At 35.6% G+C, this 25894-nt stretch overlaps 1 protein-coding gene across 5 annotated transcripts in view; it reads right to left on the minus strand.

Moving 5' to 3' along the window:
- Window positions 1-692: 692 nt before the first annotated feature.
- LOC139149111 (short transient receptor potential channel 4-like) overlaps window positions 693-25894 on the minus strand; it is a 39813-nt gene continuing 14611 nt past the window's right edge. Inside the window, exons 2-11 of one of the 5 annotated variants that reach the window (XM_070720669.1) lie at window positions 25409-25554; window positions 23797-23945; window positions 17014-17159; window positions 16655-16805; window positions 12929-13098; window positions 11765-11944; window positions 9798-10534; window positions 6754-7024; window positions 4671-4844; window positions 693-4454 (exon numbers count right to left, since the gene is read on the minus strand). In XM_070720669.1, coding sequence (XP_070576770.1) covers window positions 4332-4454; window positions 4671-4844; window positions 6754-7024; window positions 9798-10534; window positions 11765-11944; window positions 12929-13098; window positions 16655-16799 — 1800 coding nt within the window. In that variant the 5' untranslated portion in view covers window positions 16800-16805; window positions 17014-17159; window positions 23797-23945; window positions 25409-25554 and the 3' untranslated portion in view covers window positions 693-4331. Of the gene's footprint in view, window positions 4455-4670; window positions 4845-5562; window positions 7025-9797; window positions 10535-11764; window positions 11945-12928; window positions 13099-16654; window positions 16806-17013; window positions 17160-20536; window positions 20733-23796; window positions 23946-25408; window positions 25555-25894 lie in introns of those variants that run through there. The other 4 variants (XM_070720668.1, XM_070720667.1, XR_011556075.1 and 1 more) reach the window with 4 other exon arrangements.

The raw sequence follows: 25894 nt of genomic DNA on the forward strand, positions 1-25894 counted from the left end.
ACTCGGCGCCGTAGACCGAGCATTTTATATAAGTTGGGATTACGTTGATATCACACGCATACAGTATCCAATGATATCATATGCATATATACGTTCATGAACATTGCGTTCTATTCACATTTCATCGCGAACATTAACTTGTTAAAAACAACCTGCTTCCGTCACAGAACACGGGTCAAGGGTATCGTAGGTTGAAGCTGCCTCAGATAAAAAAAAACGCCGAAATGATCAGTGTTTTTAGTTTTATGTTAAATATTATTTTAAAAGTGATTTTTACATAAGAATTAACGTTTAAAAAGGTTATATAGAAAAAAAATATTATTGCAACTGAGACAAAATAAATTTGGAAAAAATGTTTGTTTTATGAATTCCTTTTGATTAAAAAAGTGGGAACATTTGAAACATATTTTCTCGATATTAGAAACCAAAAAATAAAATCAAAATTTAAACATTAATGAAATGAAGTAAATTTCAAATTAAGGTGGAGCATGTTGCCAAAACAGTTTTTTCAAAGCAATATTTCTCATCAAAGATGACAAGGAAACCCCCTCATACTATATATTTTCAAAAAGCAGAGACTCTAAAGTTCAGTACGGTAGCAGTAGTTTACTCGAAGGATTTAAATTAATTTAAGCCAAAAATTTGACGCTATTTTCTGAAATGTAATATTTCACTTGAAAGAAGAGTAATAATAATAATAATAATAATAATTTATTGCCATATGCATTAAAATACAATGGAAATTGATTTTTCACGTGCGCATCAGTGAAAGAATTAAAAATATCATAAACTGGAATAAAAATACTAAAAATAAACACACGTTAAAATACAAAGACTAAAATACGAAATGTGAAACAAATATATTACTATGATTTAAAATTCGAACTGCTGATGGATAAAAACTCTTGCGAAAGCGTTCAGATTTTGTTCTGATGCATCGATAGCGTCGCTCAGAAGGTAAAAGTTCAAAATACTTGTGGGCTGGATGATTTTCATCATTAATGATAGATGTGGTTTTCCGAATGGTCCTGGATCGATAAATTGATTGCAATGAAGGTAAATCTGAACCAATGATCTTCTCTGCAGTGCTAACGAGAACAAAACGACTTAATGTAGAACAAAACGACTATTTTATTTTGCATTATCTATCCTCATTCTAGAATAGCATGGGTTGAACAACTGACGCTCAAAAAGAGATTAAAAACATGATTAGCAAAATTAAAATGCCTCTTTTTCAAAATGTAAAAACTTAAGCCCAATTCTTAATTCTTCACAATCACTCAAAAAAACCGGCGGCGACTATGAATTAGTCGGTTACTCGTATAGTATATTGAGCCCGCACATTCGTAGTCACCTAGCTGCTGGCGCGACAATCAACTTGATTCACTAATCTTCTTTAATCTGTGAGCTGGCCAGCTCAGCTGATGTCTATAAATCTTGTACCTATTTGACCATTTGATCGTCATGGGAGAACTTAGGGGGCATTCGTTTTTACGAGGGGGGGGTCGATGGAAAACAGAGGAGATTTGACTATTACGAAAATAATTTTAAAGGGTAAAATCAATGACTGGGCGGATGGTCACATTTTGCGTAGGTTTGTATGGAGTTATGGCAAACAAATTTATTGTGGAATTTCATCTAAATGTTGATTCACTTTACATTGAAGTCTATGAGGAAACTCTGAATATATTATCCAATACAAAAACAAGCTAAGTATGTGTGCTTATAGACTCTTTATATTGATATTAATGTACTTGAGTAGACTAAGGTGGTTACAGGTGCATGTGTGTGCAAGAAATTTGATTTTAGAATTTCATCAAAATGTTGATTCAGTTTACATTGTGAATAATCAATTGATATCAATATATGTGATGAGAATATGTTTGAAAGAGCAGACATGAAAAACAAATATGATATTGGAATTTCACCAATGATTTTGTAAAGTTCAAAAAGGATTCTTTCAAAGTTCAAAGGTCAAATGAAAAATTATATGTCAATTAAGATATTATCGATACGGACTGTGACATCGGAGAGGGTCGCTTTTTTGTGCCTGAAGGCCCACTTTTCACCCCAGGGCCATAGGGTGCAAAATGTTAATGAATCAAATCTGATGATTTTTGGGAGTCGCATTTCACAATTGAAGAAGGGGTCATATTTTAGATATTGGATTTTGAGGGGGCCGCTTTTTACATTTCATTGGTCACTTAAGTTCCACCAACCCCCTCCACGTAAAAAAAGAATGTTCTCTTAACGTTTCACTTAGAGTATTAAAATCACGCATGTAGGCTGTACATTTATGTTAACATTTGCTGTTATGTTTGTGTCTCATGGAAAGCATATGTTACAGGGGAGATTATACCAACAAGGCGATGCTGTTATCCTTACTTACAGTGTGCGAACAAGATGGACAGGACCAATATTAGTGTCAGTGAAATCAACGTATTAAAATGTTCCCTTTGAATTATTATTTATACAGTCTTCTTGTGAAGCTTTACGCCTATGCGTTTCACTTGACTTGACCGAGAAGTGCAAAAATCATTACGACGAAAAAGGAGAAAACCGCCCAGAAGACGTTTTTCTCGCCCAATAATTGGCAACTTTAAACGTCAATACATGGTTAAGACAACACATGAAAAACAACCATAAAGCAAACAAACATCTAAATTACTGTATTATCGTGTTCATAGATTTCATATTTTACCATACATTAACATATGGCGATAGAAAATACAAGGAATCGGGCTTGCAATGGAAACAAAAAAGTAATTACTCAAGAAAATCTTTACAAATTATCCATCTCGGTGAACATTTTGTGGACCTATAAATAACCAGTTTACGTCAACTGCTTGTCAAAAAGAGGAATATCTCCCCGTTTTCTCTTTTTATAGCTTCTTACAGTCACACTACAGTACGGGTAGAATTTTATCAATTCAAATTATTATCGTATACTATACAAATGGTAATAAATGAGACGAGGTAACTCCCTACGGTATCGTAGTTAACGCAATCCAAATGAAGTATGTTATAGCATTTGAACACAAGATGGTGAATATAAGTCAGCCATTATGATATACAATTAAATAACTAGTACATACTAGTATGCAAATATTTAACAAAGTCCATAAACTCAAGTTAATGATAATAATATTTGATATATGATTATATTCGTAATATCTCCTTGCTATCTGTAAATTTCAAAAAGTGAATAAAATACACTATTTATTCAATTCATACAAAGGACGAGACTAAAGAAAATCTTCTCTTCAGTAAAAACAAAACATCTCTAACGCGGTAATTGATAGCAACAGTATCATGTTTCTCTGAGTATAAGCGATAGAACAGCAATGCATCAGTACTGTAGATTTCCCATAATTCATTGCGATTTGTATCCTCGGAGATACCTGAGTGAAGTCTACCATGTCTCCCATGTGTAGACAAATTCACAGACTATTTATCAAAATTTTGAAAACGTACTTTTATGCACACCATTCTTCTCAATTCTCATTTTAAATAATTTGGAAACATATGCATAATTGAGAGAGGAGATAGCATTTTGTGAAATTTGCCAGAGATTGTGTCCTCAGCCATACAGAATAATGTGATGGAAAGTAGGGAGACTAGTTGCACCTGTTTTATGAAACAAAAGGATATTGATTTTTTGCAATGGAAGTGACAAAAGAAATTTGCATGTTAAGTTTTCTCAGAGAATGACCCCTTCAGTTCGTCATAACTTGCTGCCCAAAAAGCAAGGCATTCGTAGTACCTACAGAATGTGACTTTTATGGTTGTTTAGTGGTTATTTTGAAACTTTCACTGAAATATCTAAACGTACTTTTACTAGATATTATTTATCAATTATTTTGATGCTGCACACTAGTGCTTACATGCAGAACTGAAAAAGTTTTTAGAAAAGTAACCTTCATGGATACAAATCAAAGAGAATTGTGGGTAATTTATTGTACTGTGCAATGTATCAGATGATTTGAAAACAATTTACTCGCAGAAAGTGGGAATTACTTGCGTACGTGTTTTTGTTGAAGAACAGTTCCTTGGGGAGCTATTCTACCAACTATATATTTTGTGACCATAATGCTCGGTACCGTTACCATATTAACTTCATACAACGTTCTTGAACTTTTGAGATTGAAATCGCCGAGATATCTTATTGCATTTTACGTATTAATTACAATCACTTTTAATAAGGGTCCATCTGGACAAAGGCACTCACAGATGTGATCGTCGTTTTCTGCGAAAAACACTTTGGCGAGAAGTGTGCCTTACTTTGAAACCATTCGTTGTAACCTCTTTCTTGAGACACTATGCTAGGCATGCTATACATTTGATTCAGTGGTAACTCCACTGATACGATGGTCTGAGTCTTCGGATGAACATACATATTCCTTTTGCCCAAGCATATGCTTATTTATATAATGTAAGGTGAGCATTCTAACGAGCTGAAATGAAAAAAAGAAACGTTCAAAAACATCTGAGTAACATTCTGTAGGATTATGTGCACAATTAGGTAAACCGTTTTTCTCGGGATTTCGCAGTGATTGCTTCTGAGATTCGACAGCTCAATTAGGTTTTGTTTGATTCAGAACTTTACCCTACCGTGCACTTTATTTTTCCACTGTAGATATAGCATAGAGCAAAAACAAATTACAAGGTACCTGTTTTTCATATATACAGGGCATCTCACTTGGTCCTCCTTTAATCCATTTTACACAACTTCTCAGGAACTCATACGTTGGGACGATGTTAAAGGGAGACGCTAACACAGGTCCCGCTATGAAATCCATCCAGATTTTTGACCTTTCAAATTTCCATTCGATGTCGATATTGTCCTACAGATAATATGAAAGAAGTGCACAATTATCAAAACAGATAATCGCCACGATTTTTAATTCGATCACACTTTTGACATTTTGATTTATTACAAGGCTCTTCAAGAAGGCTGAAAAGACATTCCATTTATGTCACTCCCGATCCCGTTTTACATCATTCCGCAGAAACATCGTCAGATTGCCTGTCAAAAATGGTATTGAATGCACTGAAATATTTCGTATGGGTCCGTATTACCGCAGAAAAGAACAGGCTATACTTAAAGGTAATGCACGAGACACGCACCAATAGCACCAATACTTGTATGATACAAGGAAAGGGTGATTGGGTGAGAACAATCTATCGTAAACTAAGTCTAAAATTTAAAAACAATAGAAATGTCTTAAATGTTGGAGTTCTAGTTTGATTCTGCCACTGACATTAAAGCATAGATATTCATGTAAACTGGCTTAATTCATAAAGTTTGTGCGACATCGTTACTGCAGTAACATCGTGTTTGATTTCTCCTTTACTTTCTGTACTCCATAAGCAAATAATACGGAACTAAAATTATGCAGATGACACAAGGCATACCACAGGAAAGTCAATCTGCAGTGGCATTAAATATAGTCATTCATTCAAAATGTTTCCGTATTCCGACTTTGCTCTCCTATTGCGATCTTTCGAACATGTATAGAGTTAGGGTAAATTTTTTTTTGTTTAGGTCTTCCAAAAAATCACCGTCTATACATGCGAAGCACAAGCGCAATGTAACAGTCAGTCTCTTCAGTACGGGCTGCACCTTTTACAAAATTGGAAGGAATTTCAACGCAACAAGTATTTCTAAGCAACCTGTGTGGTAAACAATACAAACATGAAAATACCATCCAGTACTAAGTGATTGAAATTATCTTTTATTCTTTTAAAATCTACCTCTGCATTTTGAATTTGAAGCTTTCTTCACATGGAGTGGCATGTGACCAGTTTCTGGAGCAAGTAGAAATGCTTGTGATTGAATGTGCTCCTCTCTAACAGCAATGTACAACGTTTTATCTATTGTTTCTCTTTGCCATTTACATTTGTAAGCATCGTAAACTTTATCCAATACTTAATAAGTTTGCATTTTGATTCACACTTTCGTATTGATCAAAATTATGACAAATTCCGATCGCCCTACAATAGTACCTTATCTCAAGATGGTATCAACTAATCCTAAAGGGTATGCGCAGAAAGATCGGAGGGTAAATTTATCATTCTATTTTTTACAGTTTTGAGTATAATGTAAACACAACTTTTCCAATACCTGCCCGAGGATAGATAAATATTCATATTACAACCGTCTGAGACCTATTTATATTGGAGTGTTGCACACTTACTATCATTAGGAGAAATTTTGAGGTAAACTACAATACCCCTAAAAGGTTAACCCCACCACCTGCTTTTGACAATTTTTTGTTATATCTGTCTGCATTTTCCCTAAGCTTCCACTTCAAAAGTTCTTTCGTTGAGGGAAAAAGTACAACAACAACAACAACAACAACAACAACAACAACAACAACAACAACAACAATATCAAGACAATGAAGAAGAAGAAGCGATATTGTAACAGTCGATCAACGACCATATTGAGAAATTCGATTCCAGAATACTTTGTTATTAAAGATAGTAATTACGGCATTACCAAATAATGATAGAACTATCGAAAGATTCTAATCTTTCTCTAGAAACTATAAAAACATAGCTTCCTACTACTATTTATGGCACCTGACATACATAGAAAACAAGTAAGTTTTTGAAATGGTTTGCAGTTCGAATGGAAACGAACTACAGATGCCTTCAAGACAAACTCCCCAGCCTATTGGCAGATCAGATGCATTCACTAAAATATTCAGATACGCCTCTGTGTGTGTAAATAGCATTTTAACCACGAACCTGTATCTTGGTGAATGTGTCTGACATCATTGCAATGCAGAGATTTAAGAGGATAAGCAATGTTAGGAAGCAAAACACGCAGTAAAGGATATAACTGGTCGTAGTCGTGATGACCAAATGCGACTTCTCTAAAGTGAACACCGGAACACTTGTATTGGATGTATTACTTCCATCTGTAAAATTCGTATACCGGAGGTCATAAACGTCCATTTGATCTGTGGCATCTTTACCAAATATAGTCCAAAGCAAGGTAGCTATACCTGTACGAAATCTGTTGACAAATAATCAGGTAAGTCATGTCAAACGTCGTTCCTGGACTTTCGCAACAATTTTAGATTAGGTTGATTTCAATTTTGTTAGCTCACGTGTGTGAACACGTGGGCAAATGTCATAGTGATGTCTGTCTGTCTGTCTGTGTGAATGTGTGTGTGTGTGTCTGTCTGTTTACACGATAACTCAAAACCGCCAGAACGGATTCAAGTCAGATTTGGTAGAAAGGAACCATATGCTACTTGCAAGAACTGATTAGATTTTGGTCAGTGTGGCTTGCATATTAATGACGTTATGCAATATCTATTTTTACGTACAATGGTTTCCCTATGGAGACAGTAATGACAGTTTAGACATATATCAGGAAATACTGCACAAAATTCCATGAATCTTTTCACAGATGACAATCTCAGAACATTATCATGATACTGTGAGTGTCATGTCAATTATCTTCTCATTTGCATATTTAATAAACTTTTGTTATTAGTGACGTAAATCTGAAATTCCTGCACCAAACTTGATGATACTTGCAACAAATATTCATCTGATATATATCTTATTATATTTAGAGGCATTGGGCAGTGTCAAGTTAATAAATAGCTCATTTGCATATTTTATGACGTTTTGTAATTAGTCATATAACTCCGATAAAACTGCACCAAATGTGATGAAATCTTCTGCAGATACTGATTCGACTGATATGTAACTGTTGTGTAAAACATTTAGTAGTTTGAAGTTAATTAAGCGTTCATTTGCATATTTAATGAACTTTGTATTCAGATATATAACTCTGAAATTACGGCACCCAAGTCAGTGAAATCGGGTACAGCTATTGATCTGATAAATATCTAATTGTACTGAGAAGCATTTGGCGGTGTCAAGTTAACAAATAGGTCATTTGCATATTTTATGAAGTTTTGTAATTAGACATATTACTCCAAAATAACTGCACCAAATGTGATGAAATCTGCTGCAGATACTAGTCCGACAGATATCTAATTGTTATGTAAAGCATTTAGTAGTGTGGAGTTAATTAAGGGTTCATTTGCATATTTAATGAACTTTGTAATTAGTGATTTTACTCCAAAATTACAGCATTAAATTTGATGAAACTTGCTACAGCTGTTGATCTGATAAATATCCATTTGTACGGATAAGAATTGCATATTTCATGAAGTTTTATAATTAGTCATATACCTCCAAAATAACTGCATCAAATGTGATGAAAACTGCTGCATATACTGATCCGACAGATATCTAACTGTGTTGTAAAGCATTTAGTAGTGTGAAGTTAATTAAGGGTTCATTTGCATATTTAATAAACTTTGTAGTTAGGTATATAACTCTGAAATTACGGCACCAAATTTTGTGAAACGTACTACAGATATTGATCTGATAAATATTTAATTGTGCTATAAAAAGTTAATCTGGGGCTCATTTGCACATTTAATGAACTTTGTAATTAGTGACATTACTCTAAAGTTACAGCATTAAATTTAATGAAATGTGCTACATATGTTGATCCGATACATATCTAATTGTCCCATGAAGCATTGAGCAGAGTCAAGTTAATGAACAGCACATTTGCATATTAAATATAGTTTTGTAATTAGTGATTAGACTCTGAGAGTACTGTGCGAAGTTGATAAAACCTGCTACATATAGTGATATAACAGATATCTGATTGTTCTGTGAAGCGTACTACTATTACTGAACCTGTTGTAAAACACATGAGCATATTCAGTTCACATCTGGTTTATAACGATATGTAGAGCTACGTCGCATGATACTTACTTAAGTCAGACTTAGGTGTCTACAAGGTACACAGCACGCGCTATTCACAATTTTAGTACAATAGTACAATTGCCTCGGTGCACAGTTTCAGCTTGCAAATGTTGAACTGTGACCTCTTAGCGACAGAGAATAAACTCAGACAAAAAATTTAATGCAGCTGCTTAGTAAATCATCATAACAGTGAAATGGAAAATATCATGGTGCTACATGCAGAATGCATCTACGCAAATTTAATCTTCTGAAATAATTTATGCATAAGAGTTACGAATGGATAGTCTTTTCGACAAAAAGGTAGGATTATTCTCTCATGATACTTGGCATGGTATTTTAACCAGTATATTGCCAAGTTTTAAAAATCATTGACCGAGCAACTGAGTAAGTAATTCAATTAGGATTTGCCTCAGATGACTCTTTCTAAGTTAAAGCTGACTAAATTTTCCTCGAGATTTTTCATTAAAACTTTCAGAGACCATGAAGACTCTATGTACGCATCCGAGTATTTTTATAGATATTGCTTAACGAACGCAGGATTAGACTCAGACAACGTATGACATTGTCGACACTTCTATGTTAATTAGTAAATGAGATTTACATAAAAAAAATTATCATAAGGCAACATTTGTGAAAATACTCGGATATGTACATAGGATCTTTAGATATGTGTTACTTTGTAAATTTGATAATCACAAAGGTTATCGAGCTTGTTTCCATGGAAAAATAATCGCTATCATACCAATCCATAATCCAATAACACTAGGTCAAAATTTGTAAGACAATAGTTGTAAACATAGACACAAAATAGCCCAGAGCAGACAGTTAATAGACGGTACACAAACAAAATTAGCATTGGCACTTTCCATAAATTTAGGCAACTGACATACAAATGGCCTTCGTTGTTTAGTAAAGAGACTTACTTTCCGAAAAAATTTTGTTCTGAAAATTGCTGAAAAAGACTATGTCAAAGACGAGTTCTAACTTACGTTGACAAGGCTGTTTTGCCACCATCTTCGGAGTAATAGTAATGGTGAAGAACGTGAAAACTCATAGCGAAAGAGAAGACCACGATGAGAAACAAGCAAATAAAGGCAAAAACGTCCCCAGCCATAGACGTAAACGACAGGAGCATGGAACCAAGCTTTTCGTGAAGGTAAAAAAACTGCATTCCTCTTAGTAATGCCAATGTCACCAATAATGAAGTTACGGCGAAATATGGATTTCCAGCTACGACTTCGTGTCCAATGCTTTGCAGCACTATGCTAGCGAAGATAAGCAGCAGAACTGTTATGTCGAGCACGTTCCATAAATCACAACAATACTGCCATGCACCTTGGCAGAAAGCTTGCTGCACTTCCCCTAGAAGAAAGCCCATTGTCCAGATATACAACAACACGATTATAATACGCTCGCCTTGTGGTGAAAACACATGAACATGCTGACTTATAAGTGCTTCTTTGATGATCAAAAGACAGAAGAACGTAGCATAGGAAATCATGCGCATAGTGAACTTTGTCTTTGGTGACTTGATGAATCTTGAGACAGGTGAACATGGGATGAAAATGTGCGAAAGGGCCAAGATGGGTTGCAATGCTCCACACATAATCAGCAGAAATATAGCGTATATCAGCTTCCAACATATTCCAGAATTCTCTGCCCAAAAAGGTTGACCGTCAATCCAGGCCGACTGTATGACGTGTTGAGTTTTTGAGTCGGCAACGAACTGTATAACAAAACATATAGATAGCACTATTCAGTACGTTTGATTCATTATCAAATAACGTTGTTGGAATTAGTAGCCTGCACTCATAAAGCCATCACATTGCCTTCATAAAATTGAGCTGCAAAGGATGACGAATTGATAAAGGAAATAACTAACGGCATTTTTGAAATCAGAAACATTGTTTGGCCAAATGAGAATTTCAGTTCTCATCCGTTGAGTGAAAATGGATCATCAAAGAATTACAAAACATTTTTGATTTGTAATTGAAATAATGAAACGCATAAGTGTCGTATTTAAAAGAACTTTTTTGGAATATAATGTTACATCGGTATTCAATTGTTAAGCCTCATAGCAGAGTGTAACTTTCTTTCTTCGTGGTCAATCAGACCATTGTTACATTTTGAAAGAAATGGAAATTAAAAAAATTGCTGAATGAAAGGTCGCGCAAAATGAAGCAAAAGAAATCCAAAAACCAAAACTTTGAATTACCAAGATCAGACCAGTAATTCTTAATGCAAAGGTTTTTTATGGTTATTTTTCTTCTTTCAAAATCCTGATCGCATTAAAAGTAAAATCTTAGCATCGATATCATGCCAATAACAAACAAAACCCGTACTGTTTTTCCTTTCATTCGATTGATTCATTCATTTTTTGCAGCAACACGGGTTGTATATTCATCAGAACAGTGTGTTGGATGTATTATGCGATGAAGATAATGAAAATGATCTTCTTTACATAAAGAGAAAAATCAAATTCCACAGCAAGTCCTACCTATCCGTAATCCTACTTGTGCAATTTATGCTAAGATATCTTATTCTATTATTTCAAGGCCTTAAGGCCTAGTGACTTGAAATTTTAATTTTGATTATATTTGAGTGTAATGAATTTGTGTTATCAAATATCAACAAATACAATGCATTAGTGTCTTTTCATCAGCATGTACTTAAATATACCCCGGCCTCTTTTTTCTCCAAAGAGCGGCAAAGATTCTAGCTGAGCTATGAAAATAAATATCCTGATAAAATTTTACCGGCCCCGTATTATTTTAAATCGTCTATTTTATAGCAAACGCTACAACCATTATCGTCATTTTAAAAGTTTTAAAATATTACTATAACATCTTGGATTTCTAAGTAGAGCTCGATGTAATTTACTAATATACACTGCCCACGGATAGCTCGCCGTCTATAGACAATTTCAGTTGAAATAATGTTGTTTGATTACAGTTACCTTTTTCTGTTTTTTATCAAATGCTTCACGTAGGGTTTTCCAGTCCTCTTTGTTCCACCACTTTGTTTTCGATTTGCAACAATCTTTTAACAGGCTTGAAACTGTTTCCTTGTTCTTGCACAGTTCCAACAACGCCACAGTAAAGTCATCTGCACGGTCCACAAGCTTCAAATAATCCTCCTAGGTAATATTGAACAATTAAGGGAACCTTTTGTTACTAACGGGGTGGGCAGGACGAAATTTAGAGGGTACATCATGTAAAATGTGATCCTCTCCCTGATGCCCCTTTCTAATATATGACCTCCAGTACTGACGCCCCTTTCTAAAGTGTGACTAAAACGTGATAGAACTTCTGAGTTTGTTGTATTAAAAGCAAAGATATCGAAGGGACATTTGCTAAGGGACTGGACAGAAATTACGGGGGGAGGCCGGTGTTTTTCGTGTAAGCATTTTTAAAGGGTTATGAAATTTCACGCATGCCTTTTGGGGAGGGTTATCTTTTTCGGACCAACTATTAAAACTTAACAATATCTGTGCATTTATGGACATAGGATAATTGATATATATGTACTTGATGTAACTGTACAAGAGATTTGATTTTGGAATTTCACTGAAAATGTTGATTCACCATACATGGCAGTATTATTGAGAAGTTTCTATACACAAGTCATGTAGACTTTTTTTTTTTATCCTAATCTTAGCAATGTAAAATATGACCCACAGGCTGCTTGAAAAATGTGACCCGCCATGAGGATGAGTTTGTAAATTGTGACCCTCCTTTAAATGCATCCGGGGTACTGCCTCAAAATAACTGAAGGCTACCTAAGTATGATAATTTATAGGAAAGTTAAGATTACATAAAAGGCAGCCAAATATAACTCTTTATTACCAGTATCCAATGTCTGGTTCCTCGTAATTATATAGCTCTCTCAGGCTTGTTCATATACTTTCACCGGTTTGGGGCCAAAGAGTAGCCGTTCGTGTATTTGTGTGTTTGTGTGTGTGCTTGTGTGTCGGAGACGACTGCCTCTGCAATTCCTGTATTTCTGACAGAAAGCGGAAAAGTGATCATCAAGCAGAATGAATGATCACCCATTTTAAACGCCTTCGTTTTGAATGCACCATTATATGCTACGTTCCAACAAAACAATACAGATTACTCACACTGTAAATCATGTGTATCCCACTTGATGTTGACATGCATCGTAACAATCTTGAAAAATGAAAAGCTGATAGCAGTGGATTTTCACTGGTGAAACAGATGTACGCAGGACTTGAAATTGCACCGTATTCCTTCAATCTCAGTAACCCAACTGTAATGTCTTCATCGTAAGCTGTATAAGAACCATTGTGTAAGGTCAAAAAACAAACAAATTAGGGACATACCTTCGAATATACATACAAATATAGATGTAAATTTACAAATATTTATGCAAAAACATAAACAATCAGATACATATCTTTCAATCTACCTATCCATCCATCCATCCATCCATCCATCCATCCCATCCAATCCTCTCCCACCCTCCGTCCATACAAACATGCATGTACGTCCACACATATGTATGCAAAAGCATAAAAAATTAATACATAGTTTTTCTATCCGTTTATCCATACGTCTATCCATTCCTGCCGCCATCAATTCCATCCTTCCTTCCCTCCCTCATCCATACAAACATACATGTACATGTACAAATGCGTAAAAGCATAACAAAAATTAATATATAGTTTTTTCCATCCGTCCATTCATCCATCCATCGGTCCATCCATCCATCCATCCTTCCATGTAAAAGCATAAAAAATTATACATAGTTTCTCTATACGTTCATTCATACTTCTATCCATCACTGCCTCCATGCCTCCATCAATCATATCCTTTCTTCCCTCCCCCAATCCTTACAGACATACATGTAGATGTACAAATATGTATGCAAAGGCATAAAATATTAATATATGGTTTTTCCGTCCGTCCATCCATCCATCCATCCATCCATCCATCCCTCAATACATATAATATTATCATCGTCATCGTCGTCGTCATCATCATCATAGTAATCATCAAACGTCAAGGGCCAAAATCTACTATATATTGATCTTATAACTATATTAAAGGGGGAACGAGTTACATAACTGCTTATAAGCAATTTTCGTGATATTTCAATAACAGTGCAGAATACAACTTGCAACGAAGTAATTTTAGTCCATAATAAGAGTGAAATCAATGTCGCATATAGAAAGATGAAGATTGAATATATTAATATGAACGCGAATGGATATATCATCTATTATTGCACGCTCTTTTCCTGTTTAGATGATGTTACACAATCTCTTGTTGTTTGGCAGTCACTTTCTACTTGAAACGGTCACTTCTGGCATTTAATTTTTCCGAGAGCGATCTGTATGCTTACTTTGTCATAGACTCTATGTTTAATATTGACATTCCATTCGTTTCGTATTGATGTTATTGTTTTTATCGATTGCCGTCTGATAACAAAACCGATACGAAGTTTCACTGAACAAAGCCAACGTACGTCTTGCGTTCTCGCTACGCCGACTTCGCTGGCCGCATCTCAGTCTGCTAATATGAGCATTCGCAGTTGAGTTCAGTGCATGAAATTAGGCAGGCCCTTGGTTAGACTCTCGTGTATTCGCCCATCTCGACTGGTCTCTCATAAAAATGAGCATAAATTTGACAGAAACGAGTTTCTTTGCTAACATCTTGATTTGTAAGCTTACAGTGGAGCTTTCAGGAAATCCGTAATGAATAGTTACGGCTCCCTTGTGTACTCTTTGAGTGAATGGCTGTGGACCGAACTGGCCGTGGACCTGTCTTACAGCTATAATATAGTATATTAAAATACTACATTCGGAATGTTGAATATGGTTGCACGTTTGTTCAGTTATTTGGTTCACAATCATGGGCTTTTCTTCAAGCGTAGAAAAGAAGTGTAAAAGACTTAGGAATGGTGACTTAAGCATTGCAATGATGTAGTTTACACAAGAAAATCTTCAAGAACATAGGTGAATGTAAGCTGAACAGTGAGTTGACTTGTTTATCAAAGGCTATCCTCCAGCCTGTGTAGTTTGGCCATCAAGATGGCGTGTCAACATTGAATTTAATAAAAAAATACCCTGCGAATCAGTTAAATAATTTTCACTGTAAGCTGAATGATGGAAGGATTATTTTGTCCGTCATAAACTATGGACGCCAGTTGTTTTCGATATGTTAATCTGTGTTGCCCTCTCTGTGTTCAAGGAGACCCTGCATTATAGCCAATGCAAGGTATATCGTACTGTATAGAATATAAATTAGTTCTGCAGTATCTTTACATGATTAAATATTTTGAGTACAGTCCTCGCATAATTACACCAATTTCTTCGAGACTAAGCACTTAGCAAGGAATCATTTCTAATCCGATGTTGTATGATTACAGTGTCTACTGGGTGATGTACTGGTATGCACCCAACAGGCACTTTATTGTATTTTGTACAGCACTTATGGATGTACAAGAAAAGCAATTGTTGGTCTGATTTACTAAACTGAAAATTTGTGAAATACTTTTATGAAAATGTTGGTCCCGGATGATGGACTTTTACGCTTTCTTGGTGATGTATATAAGTAAAGCATTAACTGTAGATTGTCTCTTCCTTAACAAAACATAAGAGTTTACCTGCTCCCACCAAATTATGTTGTGAAAGAAAGAAAGATCGGTTTTTATCAAATGATAGCCAATTGTTAACTGAACTATCAGCGTAATATCCAAACTATGTAAATATGCAATGTTATTGAAATATTAAACACTTCAACCTTTGACATGTAATCCCAGTATTTTGATGATTATGCTTACTCTGATAAGTTTTGATAATGAAAATACAAATGTTCAAAGATAAACTGGAATAATGCTAACTGTTGCATATGTACTTCAGTTTACATCAGCAAAATTAAAATGGTATTTATACATATGCAAATGAGAGAAAGGAGTCCCCGTTGACAGCATATTTTCACGGCCGAAATGTCTCTTTTCGTCTTATTTTAGGGAATATAAGCAATAATAACATAACGCAACGACCTTAGCGCATGATCTGCGGGGTAAAGAAGTAATTTTCACTTGCTCGTTATAACCAACTGCGGAATACAAATGACATCTGTACCCCAAGGATCATGCGATGAGGTACAGACCTTCTTTCACAGTCACATACCTTGCTGTTCTCAAAGGCTGACCTTTCTATTGACTTTTGAAACTTCAAAAATGTATCTCAGCAAATGTCAACCATGAAGTAAAACAATTTTAGTCAACTATTAACTTAATGTCAACTCAAACGGTTGCCATGGAAACATGACCATGAAATGAATACATATTTGTGATTAGCAAGTTCAAATACCGTTGATTGCGTCATTTGAACAGAATTTTAATTTTAATGATGGAAACCATTTCCATGGCAAGTGACCATAAAATTAATCCTACATGTGTCATCACAGACATGAAATACCTGAATGCTGTAATTGGATGAAAATCAAAGTATAAGACAATTGTTATTTTGGTGTATAAAGCGGTTGCCATGGAAACATGTGTTCACAAAATGCATGCCATATTTGCAATCAGTGACATTAAATATCTCTGTGTTGCAAGTTTGATATCCTAGTTCCATTAAGGAAAGAATATCCAAGTTTGTTTATCATGAACGATTATCATGGTAACATTTTCCCATAAAATGGATGACATTTTTGATGTCAGAGCCCAAAAATTACGCTTCACTAAAAATTTTATGAAATTAATATTTATCATTAATTGAACAGCATTCTAAAAGGATAGTCTGATATTAACAGTCTTCAGGGATTCTGTTTCGTCAACACACAATCATAATGGAGGCAAAAGACTGAATGTATACCCGTATTTTTCTTTGGCTCCATCACCCTTTCGGCTCCTTTGTTCAAAAGGCAGTGAACCATTTGAAAGTCATTTTTCTCCGCCGCTATAAGTAGTGGTGTCACTTGAATTCCTTCTACTTCAACCTTGCAATTAACGTCCACCATTTCTGCCTGCAATGAGAGTGTATAGTCAGTGAACGAGATCATCAATCCAGAGGAATTTCAAAATAAAGTTTTAATTCTGAGATGTTCACGCAATTAGATAAATCCTTCCCTGTTACAATTCTTAAATGTCTAAGTTCTAAGTCACACTTTTGTGATAATTATCATAACAAATACTTCTGATGAAAGAAACTACTCTGCAACTTCATAGTTATACCTGCAACCATTCTTCAACTTCTTTCACATTACCAGTCTCAACGAGAGCGATGAATTCCGCCTCTCGGCCGCTTTGGATATCCCGCTTGATAAAAAGTCTTTCTTTTGGAGTGAGTTTTAGAAACTCAAATGTCTCTTCATTTGAATCTGAAAAAAAATGACAGAGCCGATGCTGGTGATAACGATTTCGCTCAACCTCCTTCGAAAAAACTTTAAATCATTCAGATATGTTTACTTTCATTGCGTTTGAACCATAGAAATATGTTTAAGTACAGTGTATGGGAAATTAATATGAATATTTTCCAAAGTTTTGTTAATTGAAGCACTTAGTATTATTTATATTTTGCTTTTGAATTTATGATTAACCCTAACAGTTTTAAAAAAAGCACTTGCGAGAGCGATCATGACAATTAAAACGAAGTACCTTTGTGACAGGTATTATGTTTGGACTATAAACATTTGACAACACTTTGCTTGTCAACAGCTTGTTTGTAGATCTAAAACTTGTTGAAATTATTACATTTTTCCTCCTTTTGTCAGTGTGAAAATGGAGAAGGTAGCTTATTACAAGGACTTGAAACAGAAAGGGAAGACTATTTTGTATTATATCATTGGTAAATTTATATTGTTTGTTTCTCTGAGTCACAAGTTTGATTAACCTCGACCATTTTAGACAGTATTCATATACACCTCTGGAGGGTAGATTTGAGAGGGACCTGAATAATACAGAGGGAGAGACTTGAGAATACTGACAGACTGAAAGGGGAAGTTTAGAAAAAAGTGCTGCTAATTTGAAGCATCATAATGGAAAGAAAAATAAACAAAAAGTAATCAAAAAATATTGACGAATTAAGAGTGCACACAGTCTTTACTTGTTGTTAGTGTCATAATCTTCCAAATTGGCGCACAGAATATTAATATTTCACGCTCACAATACATTAGCGTTCTTGGACGCGAGTGATCAAGCTGCAACGTTTAGTTTGTTTGGACTAACGATGCTGACGCCACGAAATACGAGCCAGTGTCGACAGCATGATCTCGCTCATTTACACTTTTAAAAGAATTACCCTAATTTTTCTCAAGGAGGTATTCTGGGTACTACCCCCATGTTCTATTGTCTTTCAACCAATCGTAATAGTGAGCCGTTGTTATCATTTTAATTTATTCATGGCGTGGGTTTGAAACAAAAGAATTGTAGCAAGCCACGCACGGGCAAGTGATAATTTCTACTTTTGTAATCTTTTCTAATGTCGATAAATCAAAGTATTGTCTTATTATATTCTTTATGGCGTCGGCATCCGACATAGCCAAGATACTGTATAAATGGACACACTAACTCAGAGGAAAAACTAGGAATTAGGACCGAAACCAGGACCACGGTCACTCCTTTGTGGAGTGACTGAGACAGGACATTAACTCAGAAACTAACTAGGACCAACGAGAACAGGACTCAGGCAGAGTCACTCACTGATGTTGTTGGGCCGTCAGGCCTAGCCACGGTTCCGTATTCAATAAATAAGTTCCAGTTATACATCAACACTAGTCGTCAATTCACGCTTCTCTCCTTTACGTACAGGATGTACTATTCGTTTATTGATCGGGAATAGATCCGTTTTTGTCGAAATTCCGCTCATCAACCCTATTGACCCTTCGATTGCGGATCTTTTGACTTAAAACACGACGTCGACACTTTCTGTATATTCGCTTTCAAAGATTTATTTATTTAAAACACCATGACACTCTGTATATTCGATTTTAAAGATATTTTTTGCAAACAATTTACGATGTATTCCCAATGTATATACTTCTACTAATGTAATTTCTGTCTTCTCAAAGCTACACGTGAAGAGGATTTCTATCACTTTTTAGTCAAGGCAACACTTAAAAAAGAAGCTAGCATCAGTCCAGTGATACAATGAATCCGCGACCACACACGAGACGATTTCAAGACATCAGCATCTCTGTATCCTGGACTGCACTTGATGTATAGTTAGATTTGTTGCCTCGACATGTATACTTTATTGCTTCTTTTCTCTCGAGCACTTACTTCTTTCATGGAGTGAGGTCACTCCATTAGTTTAGAAACACCCATGTTATGATATCAATCTGACGTTGGATAACGGCTGTGGGTATTTCAAAATTCAAGCCGAATTCTAACTTCCACAGACATAAGATTCCCCAGGCTGTTTAATTAAGTATTCATATAGACAATAGATTAAAATAAGAATAAAAGAGACTGAGAATCTACGTTTCGGGGAGCATCGACGGAGGAGGATCGACGTTGGAGGAGAACCCTTGACGACCTGAAGACCACACAGAACGAGACAACTGCTCGGCGCTCCTCTCCTCCACGATTTAGACATCTTGCTTCCTGCTACCCCCGTTCTATTTTGTCAACTAGGCCATTTTTAGACAGTAGTTTACATAAGTGCTCGAGTTAGCTTGTTTTATTAAATTTCACACATTTCAATTTGCACCATTAATTCCCAGTGTTGGTGTCGGTCTATGCGGATGTCAGAACGATTCTGTATAGGTACCTCTCAGCTTAGTCTTAGCCAAGCGAGTTAGCTCTAACAAGTGAGTGAAATTCCCCCATTACATTTCCCCCGCTCAAAACCCTCCCGCGTGACATTATACAGAGAGGAATTTTCTTTGTATGTATTTGCATATATATATATATATATATATATATATATATATATATATATATATATATATATTCTCGATACTTGGTCACGACTTTTCAAGATCTATGGACTCGGAAAATTGTGTAATAAATCCTCGTTTTCGAAACAAGATAGTAACTTTCTAAATGTACTTTACACTAGCAACTGGATTTACATGGAGAAGGTGGCGGTCAAAATGATGCACAGACACAACTGGGCTTGTTTGTTTGGCAGGGATGATGCCAATACACATGAAGTGCTGCCTGTGCTTTGCGAGCATATTTGAATTTTTCTATTTTGGGGGAATAGTACATTTGCTACAGACAGCAAGTGTATTCCAAGCACACACATGAAAGTGACATTTGCCGCTACTGCCTCAGCGACATACATGCGACCTCAGAATCTGATATATATAGATGCCGCTTGCTTGCCAAGACAGTCACTGAGACTCTTTCAAAGTCCCTCACTGGCTGCGCACTTGTATGGCCTGGCTCAGCAAGAGCTGGCAGAGTTTGTGAAGCCTCGCGCTTCCTGAGGCCAGCATAGCAGGCTGCACCAGATCACAGAGAACAAGGCTACACCAGTCACGATGCGTATAGCAGGCGATGGGCCAGGCTGTGAGCGCGTCCAGACACTGGCTGAATGTGACATATCAGCTCTGCATGGCGCCCGGTGGGGTCATGGCCTGTGCAGTGCAGTTTGTATCCTCTGACGATCATATCCCTGCTCATGCTTTTCTGGTATTCGATTGGCAGCTTTAGTTGTCGATTCATTCCGTTGCCGATTACGACACCCGTCACAAAATCAAAGTTATTATTAAGGGGAGTGGGACCTGAAAATATTTTGGTTGGCGTTTACCTTTTACATTTTCCAAATCAAAGGCCTGGTCGTCTCCATGTGACGGCTACCAAGTAACCGTTGAGTCATCCCTGTGATGCGGAAACAGACTATAGGGACCTTAGCCGAATTTTTCTTCCATATAATTTTTTGACAGTATTGTGGTGCATTTTTCTTCTTTATACTACTACAGTACTACCAATGATAATCTGAAAATCTGTAGTGAATAATAAAAAATATTTTTTTTTAATTTGGTTGCATTTTATAGACCGCTGTGACATTGTATCAACAGTCTCGTTTATAATTAAAGACAGAGTTGATTTTGGTCTGCTAAATATAATTTCTAAGTCAGAAAGTCTGTTTTGATAGGCAAATCCTAATATTTAGAAGCAAGCGCACGATATCCATATCAGAGGCAACACTTCTATCACTAAAAGCATTAAGTTTTGGGCAAACCTAGTGCCGCCGATAATCGAGGAAGGTCCGCCTTCTTAAACCGAAAAAACGCTTTCGCTTGATCGTCGGTCATCGCATTCAAGTCGAAACGCTCAGCTGTGACTGCATCATATTTAAAGTAGAATAGTTGGTACTACCATCGTCGTCTAACAGCGCCAAGTGTTAACAGCGCATAATCATCATTTAGCAAAGTTAAATCGGCAAAGGTGGCATATATGAAATACCAATTGCGCCTACCACGCCACACGTATACGAGCGGGTGACGTTACGCGTAGCAAAATGGATTTTTGCACGTGAACGTATACGCCAACGTGGATTCTACGCGTTCACGTTCACGCAAAATGTATAGCCAAACGTATATGAGCAGACGACGACGCCATGACGAGGCAGATGTACAACGGCCATCATGCGTGACACATGTTACGTGTAGGGTTATACTAATCAATGGAATATGGAAGTTGGAAAGAGATTTGTACGATATCAAATGAAGTTGTACACAAGAGTGGAAAATATAAAAAAATGGGTCGACTGCTGGTGAAAAATCGCTCGTCAACCTATCAGTATCTGGTCAAAGAGGAGAAGTCTCCTCACGCTCGTGTATGCAGCGATCATTTCGAAAAAAATCGGTTCATTCCTAAGGTAGATTGTATTATAGATCAATAGTATGGCCTTGTAATGGTCATCTCTATGTCTACTTATGCCCCATTCAGTCAAGTAATCCGTGTGTGCCAAACACAGAAACTCCAAACTCAAATGATTAACCGTCGTATAAATGCAACTTTAAAGCTTTCTTCAGCTAAGTATGAGCCAAACTTGATTTAAACCCACACTGTAAAGTTAAGTGTTCAAGGATAGAACAGCAATTAAACGCCTTTTTGTAACACTTTTTGAACGCGTCTAGACGTTCAGAAATTTAACACTGCGTGTTTAACCAACGTTCAATTTTTGAACACACGTGTGCAGATTTTGAACACTATGTGTTCATCAGACATTCCATATCTGAACACACATTGCACATGAAATGTGTTCAAAACATTGAACGCATTTACGCGTTCAAGGGGCTGTAACACTTTTTGAACGCATGGACGCCGTTCAACGATAAGAGTGTTAAAGGCTAGAACACATGATATGCACTTGTTGAACACCTTTAATTCACGCGTTCAGGATGTGTTCAAGCCTGAAAAATACAAAACAGACCACTGATATTCAGTGAAATTATTTTATTCTAAATATACAATTATTTAGTGTAAAATGGGAAAATAAACATGGCCACTTTGTAAAGTGTGTCAGAGGAAAACAACGGTGTTAACACCTTCCTATCAAAACATAAACAAAACAAAATCCTTATAAACACTCTCGATCGTTTTCAAAAAATATGAACAAAGTAATGACAAAACAAGTTTTTCTTAAATATTGTGGATTACATTATATGTTCATACTTGGAAAAACGCATTAACTAATTTTGACTTAGTTTCATAAGTTTTGATCTGTGTGTCAATAAGCATTTGCTGTTGAACCTGGAAATTTCAGTCCTTACTAAAATTCACTTGCAAAAGGAAATTGCAGTCTGAAACTAATGGCAACAACTTAAATGCTAGCCATTTCAACACAAATATATTAATACAACGAGCGACTTAGACGTCGAAAGAGCTCACAGTGTTATGTATAGGATCTCTGACAGCTCATTTCAGAATGGCCTCACCAAAAATGGGGAAATAGCTGCAAAACATACACAGTTGAAGATTTCACCATGATTTGACATATCAAATTAAGATCATCCCAAAGAACATTAGTAGCAAATATCAAAGCTATCATACTTGTAATTTTTAAAACAAAAATTTTTTGACGAAAAATGATAAAAATTGCCCCAAAAATAGAAAAATGCAGATTTCACCATAACATGAATATATCACATTCTGATAATTCCTTATGTCTTTAATGTCTGAAATGTCTTTTATGTCTCAAAAATACAAATTTGCACATTTCTGCATAATGTGAACAATCTGAAAAAAGCTATCCGCAGAGACTTATGTCCCAAATATCAAAGCTTTGTAATCAGCAGTTTTGAAGAAAATTTTAAAGATTTTTTGATCAAACAAGAAAAAAAGTGCCATGAAAAATAAAAATTTGAATATTTTATCACAACTAGCACAAATTTGACGAAGGTCATTCTTAGGGACATGTTACCAAATATTGAAGACGTCCAACCATCAGTAAAGGAGAGGATTTTTGCCAAAAAATAGCAAAATTAGCCTCAAAAATACAAATTTGCGTATTTCATCATTAGTAATCAATGGGAACATGTACTCCAAATATAAAAGGAATCGTAGTGGCAGTTTTAAAAAGTAGCTTGGAATGTAAAAATGTGAGGACGATGCCACACATTCACCTTTTAAATAAGCTCTGCGTCGCTAACAGCAAAGCTAAAAATGTAACAAATCGAGAATAAAGACGTGTTGATCTACAATACAAAATAATCTAAGGTTTGGTAGCAGGCTGTGATCAACTAAATGTGACTGGCGCATAAGCCTTAAAAGACGTGAAATCTCCCTAATCAGATGGAATGAAGAATTAAAGCAGATAGTGACAGAGAATTCAGAGTAAAGATTTCAGAAAATTCAGAAATTCAGAATGTACATTTTCCACTCTGAATCATCTGTCGCTTTCTACTTTAATTCTTCATTCCACCCTTGAATCTGATAAGGGAGACAACATGTATTTGAAAGCTTATTATCCAGTAACATTTAGTTGATCATAGCGTTCTACCAAAGCTTAGATAAATTCAGAACAAAAATACAGAAACTTATCAAAATTCAGTTACTGACCCTCGAAAGTTTACATCTACATTAGAGATGAACTGAGGTTCTCAAGCTTGTTTCAAGGCAACTACCTGTACACTCATCTTCTTCAATTTCTGTACCATCAACTTCTGTAATAACTCTTCGATTACCTGGTAAATCCAACTTTTTACATCCTGAAAATAATGCAATAATAGGTAACACTGCATAAAAGCCCTATAATACTTACTGTATTAACATGGATTATTGCCTGTATTTTAGCTGAAGAGTGCATATACAGATGAATACAGTCAAGAATCCATTTTTTGTTTCAGCAAGCCTGTATTCATGTGGATTCATGTGAATTCACGTGTATTATACTATAATACAGGCAACTCATTAATGTGAATTTATCTGAATTATCGGGTTTTCATGCAGTGTAATATGGCGACATGAGACTTTAAATGAAAGACAAGGTAGCCTTATTAGGTTAAGGAAAAGGGGTGACTTTGGTAAAGGTATACAGTGCCTCTTTTTCGATACTGTTAAAAATATTGGCTTCTTCTTAAGCTTGTCATCAACTGATGAAAAGTAAAAACAAAAGCCAACTCTCATATGCTGAAACAATAGAGTATACACTCTGCGATGTTTAACTAATGTTTTACATGCGATTGTAATTACTAAATGACATGAAACATTTCAAATCAGAAGATTTGGGGCAAAAACATGAATTTGAATATTTTTGCTCTTATTCATTGAAATTTTGTCATAAATAATGTCCTATCATGTTTAGTGTGTAGTTCTAAACTTTTCCATATTTCAGAAAAGAACCATACACCTATAATATCATTTATGCAGAATGTGGGGCAAAAAGTGGTAAAAATGGAAGTTTTCTGCCACATTCTTGATTATAAGAAATACAATTTCCATATGGCTTTCTCTTAAATTCAGTTTTATTGATGTTTTATTGTACAATGTGAGTGAAACTGAAGTTGTCTGTCACTGAAAGTCACTGCCATTATTTTGGGGGAAAACCTCAAAAAATGCCATTTTTGGACAAAAGTTACTCTATTTACTCATAATTGGGAAGTAACATATCATATTTTTATATTAATATACAATTTCCTTTGTATTACTGGAAACTCTAATCTGTCCTTAAATTTTATACAGTTCTTTTACATTTTGGGTAGAATTACCCAAAAAATGAAACTTTTTGGTCAATTATCATGTCATCATAGGAAAACTGATATTGAACTTCTCAAATATGTCTTGACACTTCATAATGTATCACTTCACATGAAATCAGGTTGAGCAGAAGACCCCCCACTACAAAATGCCATTTCTAAGCACTTTTACAAGGCCTGGCCCATAGACTATAAGCTGTGATCACGCAGCGGTAATGTGGTATATCGATCGCGCTCGGGTCAAGGGTCATCGCTACAGTTCGGTGATGACCCTTGACCCGAGTGCGATCGATACGCCATGGCCCAAAACACCGCTGCGTATTCACAGCTAGTGTATGGTATACCAGCAACTAAAAGGAAAAAGGTTTCTTCACGTATTTTAGGTATTCCAAAGTACTATACAAATAATTTGAAAGGATAATAATACAGATGCTTCAAAATTAAACACCTTTTACTATTTTGGAGAGAAAACTTACCCTTTCTAGTCTTGCTTCCGTACGACCACAACTTCAGCGTGTCTTTACAAGAAAAATGTCGCATCTTCCGTTTTAATGCATGACGGGATAAGAAAAGGTACCAAACTTGAACACCAAGTGTTTAGGAGTAGAACGCCTCTTGCACGCTGATGTTAAAATTAAAACGTTCATGGTGGTTATCTGATTTTCTTTTCAAAATGTCAAAATTTCAACCCGTAATAAACGTGTAAAATTATTTTGTATACTTCCTTTTTTAGAAAAAACACGCTTTCAGCAATTTTAGACCGGAGACATTTTTTTCTTTAAGTGAGAAATTCGTTACATCAAAATCCGTGTACGTTTGCCGGACAGCGAGGCAGTAATAAGTTTAATATAGCCATAGTAAAGTAGGAAACACCAAAGACTGTTAATTGTTTCACATTATTGTAAAATTTCTGTAATGCTGAGTTTTTGAACACTTAAAGCAGATGGTTGTTAACACTCCGT

The sequence above is a fragment of the Ptychodera flava genome, chromosome 14, assembly GCF_041260155.1.
Source record: "Ptychodera flava strain L36383 chromosome 14, AS_Pfla_20210202, whole genome shotgun sequence".
In the NCBI taxonomy this organism is placed as follows: domain Eukaryota; kingdom Metazoa; phylum Hemichordata; class Enteropneusta; family Ptychoderidae; genus Ptychodera; species Ptychodera flava.